Source organism: Alosa sapidissima, chromosome 5 (genome assembly GCF_018492685.1).
Source record: "Alosa sapidissima isolate fAloSap1 chromosome 5, fAloSap1.pri, whole genome shotgun sequence".
In the NCBI taxonomy this organism is placed as follows: domain Eukaryota; kingdom Metazoa; phylum Chordata; class Actinopteri; order Clupeiformes; family Clupeidae; genus Alosa; species Alosa sapidissima.
The window spans coordinates 3,292,213-3,297,212 of NC_055961.1; the positions used below are offsets into that span (position 1 = coordinate 3,292,213).

Sequence of the window (5,000 nt, forward strand, 5' to 3'; positions counted from 1 at the left end):
TTAGCCGCTACGCTAGCACCACCCCAACATCTGTGACAGTCCTGGGAAATGAGAGTGAGTCAGCGGTAGTCGCGGGGTTCAATTGTGGCAGGAATCGTTATGTGTGTTTGGATGACAGGTTTGAATCCTTTGTGATTCTTTCTTTAAAATGTTGACATAATCAAGATTCAATTATCTTGACTGGTCCATAGTTGCAATTATAGCATTTAACGAGACTACAGCTCAATGGTAATGTTTGTGCTCATAACTCTCCCAATCGTACCAGCTCAATGGTAATGTTTGTGCTCATAACTCTCCCAATCGTACCAGCTCAATGGTAATGTTTGTGCTCAGAACTCTCCCAATCGTACCAGCTCAATGGTAATGTTTGTGCTCAGAACTCTCCCAATCGTACCAGACTCCGTCTGTAGGTCTGAGCTCAGTCTCATTCTTATTGAGTGTGATTGCAAAATGAATTGGGAAGAAGTCGGCAGCTGACCTTCTCTGCTATGGGGGGCGGGGGACGTGTCGGGGTGGGCGCTGTCGCCGACTCTTCCTCCTCCTCAGCCTCCCATTGGCCGCTGTCAGGGTAGAACTCCCCCTCAGCGTCACTGCCTTCCTCGTCCTCAAAGCCATCCGTCACAGGCCTGAGAGAGAGAGAGGGAGAGGGAGAGGGAGAGGGAGAGAGAGAGAGAGAGAGAGGGAGGGGGCAGAGGGGACAGGAAAAGAGGGAGGAAAGAAATGGAGTGAGATAAGGAGGGAAAGAGAGAAGGAGTGAAAGAGGATGAGAAAGGGAGAGGTAAAAACAGTGGAAGTGCGAACACCCAAATGCATCCAAACTCCGCTCCTGCTCTCTCACAATCAGTAGAACCCTGTGTCATCTGTTCTAATGCTGCTCTCTCACTATCAGTAGAACCCTGTGTCATCTGTTCTAATGCTGCTCTCTCAGTAGAACCCTGTGTCATCTGTTCTAATGCTGCTCTCTCACTATCAGTAGAACCCTGTGTCATCTGTTCTAATGCTGCTCTCTCAGTAGAATCCTGTGTCATCTGTTCTAATGCTGCTCTCTCACTATCAGTAGAACCCTGTGTCATCTGTTCTAATGCTGCTCTCTCAGTAGAACCCTGTGTCATCTGTTCTAATGCTGCTCTACCACTTTCAGTAGAACCCTGTGTCATCTGTTCTAAAGCTGCTCTCAGTAGAACCCTGTGCCATCTGTTCTAATGCTGCTCTCACTACCACTAGAACCCTGGGTCATCTGTTCTAAAGCTGCACTCTCGGTAGAACCCTGTGTCATCTGTTCTAAAGCTGCTCTCACTCTCAGTAGAACTTTGCGTCATCTGTTCTAAAGCTGCACTCTCAGTAGAACCCTGTGTCATCTACTCTGATGTTGCGGTGACTTGTACACTATCCTGAGTGTCCTCATCTGATGTAAGAATGACTCTGTATGTGTGTGTGTGTGTGTGTGTGTGTGTGTGTGTGTGTGTGTGTGTGTACAACTCACCAGTCTTCCTGGGCTGTAGTGGGTCTCTCTGGAGTACCAGGCAGTGCTGTCTGAAGCAGTGAATCAGAACACAGAGAGATGACATCAGCAGAGCTGAACCATCAACAAAAACAACAACAACACCACCACCAACAACACATGCAGCTGTGCATCATGGGATAGCACTCTCAATGCTGAGCAGGTGTTCAGTTTGCTCTCATACTTGGGAGAAGCCCAGCAGCAGGCCATTTTGAATTCAGAGAGCGTGTTGAGAGTGCTGTGTGTCTGATGTGAACTCCTCAGATGTGTGTGTGTGTGTGTGAGAACAAGAAAGACACTGACCTGCTGTGTGTCTGAAGAGACCTCCTTAGGTGTGTGTGTGTCGGTGAGTACATGAGTCAGTGTCAGAGTGAGAGAGACTGTGTGTGTGTGTGTGTGTGTGTGTGTGTGTGTGCCTGTAGTGAGCTCCTCAGATATGTGTCTCCCTGTGTGTTTGTTTGTTTGTTTGTGTGTGTGTGTGTGTTTATTGAGAGACACTGACCTGCTGTGTGCCTGAAGTGAGCTCCTCAGATGTGTGTCTTTGTGTGTGTGTGTGTGTGTGTGTGTGTGTGTGAGAGAGACACTGACCTGCTGTGTGCCAGCGCGTGTGGCGCTGACGTTTGTGCTCCTCAGGTGTGAGTGTGTGTGTCTGTCAGAGAGAGAGAGACTGTGTGTGTGTGTGTGTGTGTGTGCCTGTAGTGAGATCCTCAGATGTGTGTCTCCCTGTGTGTGTGTGTGTGTGTGTGTGTGTGTGTGTGTGTGTGTGTGTGTGTGTGTGTGTTGATGCACTGACCTGCTGTGTGTCTGAAGTGAGCTCCTCAGATGTGTCTTTGTGTGTGTGTGTGTGTGTGTGTGTGTGTGTGTGTGTGTGTGTGTGTGTGTGTTGAGACACTGACCTGCTGTGTGTAAGCGTGTGTGGCGCTAATGTTTGTGCTCCTCAGGTGTGAGTGTGTGTCTCTCTGTGAGAGAGACACTGTGTGTGTGTGTGTGTGTGTGTGTGTGTGTGTGTGTGTGTGTGTGTGTGTGTGTGTGAGTGTGTATGTGTGTGTGTGTGTGTGAGAGAGAGAGAGACTGTGTGTGTGTGTGTGTGTGTGTGTGTGAGAGAGAGATAGAGAGAGAGACTGTGCGTGCGTGTGTGTGTGTGTGTGTGTGTGTGTGAGAGAGAGAGAGAGACTGTGTGTGTGCGCCACTGAGGGTGAGTTCCTTAGGTGTGTGTGTGTGTGTGTGTGCGCGTGTCTGACCTGCTGTGTGTCTGGCGTGGGCTCCTCAGGCAGGCTGGTGTGTTTCCTGTCGATGCTGGACATGTGGGCGTGGCTAAGCAGGTTGTACCACTTCACCTGCCATTCCCCAGAGGAGCCGACATCAGCCAGACTGATCTGGGCCCCAGCCTACAGACACACGCATGAACACATGAACGCATAATCACATGAACACATAATCACATGAACGCATGATCGCATGATCACATGAATGCATGAACACATGCTCGTATGATCACATGAACACATGAACGTATGATCACATGATCGTATGATCACATGATCACATGAACGTATGATCACATGATCACATGAACGTATGATCACATGATCACATGAACGTATGATCACATGATCACATGAACACATGATCACATGATCGCATAAACACATGAATCAAGAACACAACCAGGCTGATCTGGCCCCCAGCCTTCAGACACACGCATGAACACATGAAGAAATGAACACATGAACAGGAAACACCTTGACCACCCCACTCACCAGACAGTGTTCCCGGCCAGAGCTGCTGGTGATGCAAACGTCCACACGGAGCGTCTTCTGCCGTAGTGCATTGTGGGCCATGTGCATGCCGAAGACCTCGTTGAACTGGACAGTGTCCTGGGGGACGACTCCGGAGGTGCGGAAGAGACAACGAGTGGCCTCGGAACACGGCAGGACCACTAACCGCACGTACCTGAGAGAGGGAGAGAGAGGGAGGGAGAGAGAGAGAGAGGGAGGGAGAGAGAGGGATAAAGAGAGAGAGAGAGAGAGAGAGAGAGAGAGAGAGAGAGAGAGAGAGAGAGAGAGAGAGAGAGAGAGGGGGGGGTAATGACTGAAACAGATGTAGGAGAACTAACTAATGTATTCAGTAGTAACATCACTGTGTATTAAAAATGAATAAACCCATAACCCCTGCTCTTTTCTGGGAAGGTGTGTGTGTCTGAGTATCTGTGTGTGAGTGCGTGTGTATCTGTGTGAGATTGTATCTGTGTGTGTGTGTGTGTGTGTGTGTGTGTGAGTGCGTGTGTATCTGTGTGAGATTGTATCTGCGTGTGTGTGTGTGCAGTATCTGTGTGAGATTGTATCTGCGTGCGTGTGTACAGTATCTGTGTGAGATTGTATCTGCGTGTGTGTGTGTGCGTGTGTGTACAGTATCTATGTGAGATTGTATCTGTGTGTGTGTGTAGAGTATCTATGTGAGAGAACGGATGCCAGCTAGCTAGCTTAGCTGTGCTTGTGGAACGTTGGTAAAGCTCACTCCCCGACGCCTCAAGAGTGCTGCTGGCATGCGAGCCAGTAGCCTGGGCTATTGGCTCAATTGTTAGCGCGCGCTCGCCTCCCAATCCGAGGTGCTGCTGTTCACGGGTTCGAGTCCGGGCGTGTGCAGGGCTGAATCGCGCTGGTTCAACACAACGCAGGTTACATACAGTATCTATGTGAGATTGTATCTGCGTGTATGTGTGTGTGTCTGTGTGTGTGTGTGTGTGTGTGTGTGTGTGTGTGTGTGTGTGCGTTTATCTGCGTGTGTGTGTGTGTGTGTGTGTGTGTGTGTGTGTGTGTGTGTGTGTGTATCTGTGTGAAATTGTATCTACGTGTGTGTGTGCGTAGCTGCTGCGATGTCTTACAGGTTCTGTTCAGCAGGCAGTGGGAGCGTGGTGCAGTTGGCCATCTGCAGGACGGTGATGGTGAAGCGCTGCTCCTTGGCCTCGTACTTCAGCCCCAGACTGATCTGGGAACAGCCGAGGGCAGCGCTGTCCTCCACGCTCTCCTCGTAGCTCAGCAGGTCTGCAGGTAGCCCCGGCCTGCAAGCACACGCCAGCACACAACCAATCAGACAGCAGGCCAATCACCCACAACCAATCAGACAGCAGGCCAATCACCCACATCATCCACACAACCAATCAGACAGCAGGCCAATCACCCACATCATCCACACAACCAATCAGACAGCAGGCCAATCACCCACAACCAATCAGACAGCAGGCCAATCACCCACGTCATCCACACAACCAATCAGACAGCAGGCCAATCAACCACATCATCCACACAACCAATCAGACATGAGGCCAATCACCCACATCATCATCCACAACCAATCAGACAGCAGGCCAATCACCCACATCATCCACACAACCAATCAGACAGCAGGCCAATCAACCACGTCATCATCCACACAACCAATCAGACAGCAGGCCAATCAACCACATCATCATCCACAACCAATCAGACAGCAGGCCAAT

At 50.1% G+C, this 5,000-nt stretch overlaps 1 protein-coding gene across 1 annotated transcript in view; it reads right to left on the minus strand.

Annotated features, from left to right (window-relative positions):
* wwc1 (WW and C2 domain containing 1) overlaps positions 1-5,000 on the minus strand; it is a 51,908-nt gene that overhangs the window by 8,733 nt on the left and 38,175 nt on the right. The window contains exons 14-18 of the mRNA XM_042092587.1: positions 4,386-4,562; positions 3,262-3,454; positions 2,743-2,889; positions 1,484-1,533; positions 479-626 (exon numbers count right to left, since the gene is read on the minus strand). Coding sequence (XP_041948521.1) covers positions 479-626; positions 1,484-1,533; positions 2,743-2,889; positions 3,262-3,454; positions 4,386-4,562 — 715 coding nt within the window. The remainder of the gene's footprint in view (positions 1-478; positions 627-1,483; positions 1,534-2,742; positions 2,890-3,261; positions 3,455-4,385; positions 4,563-5,000) is intronic.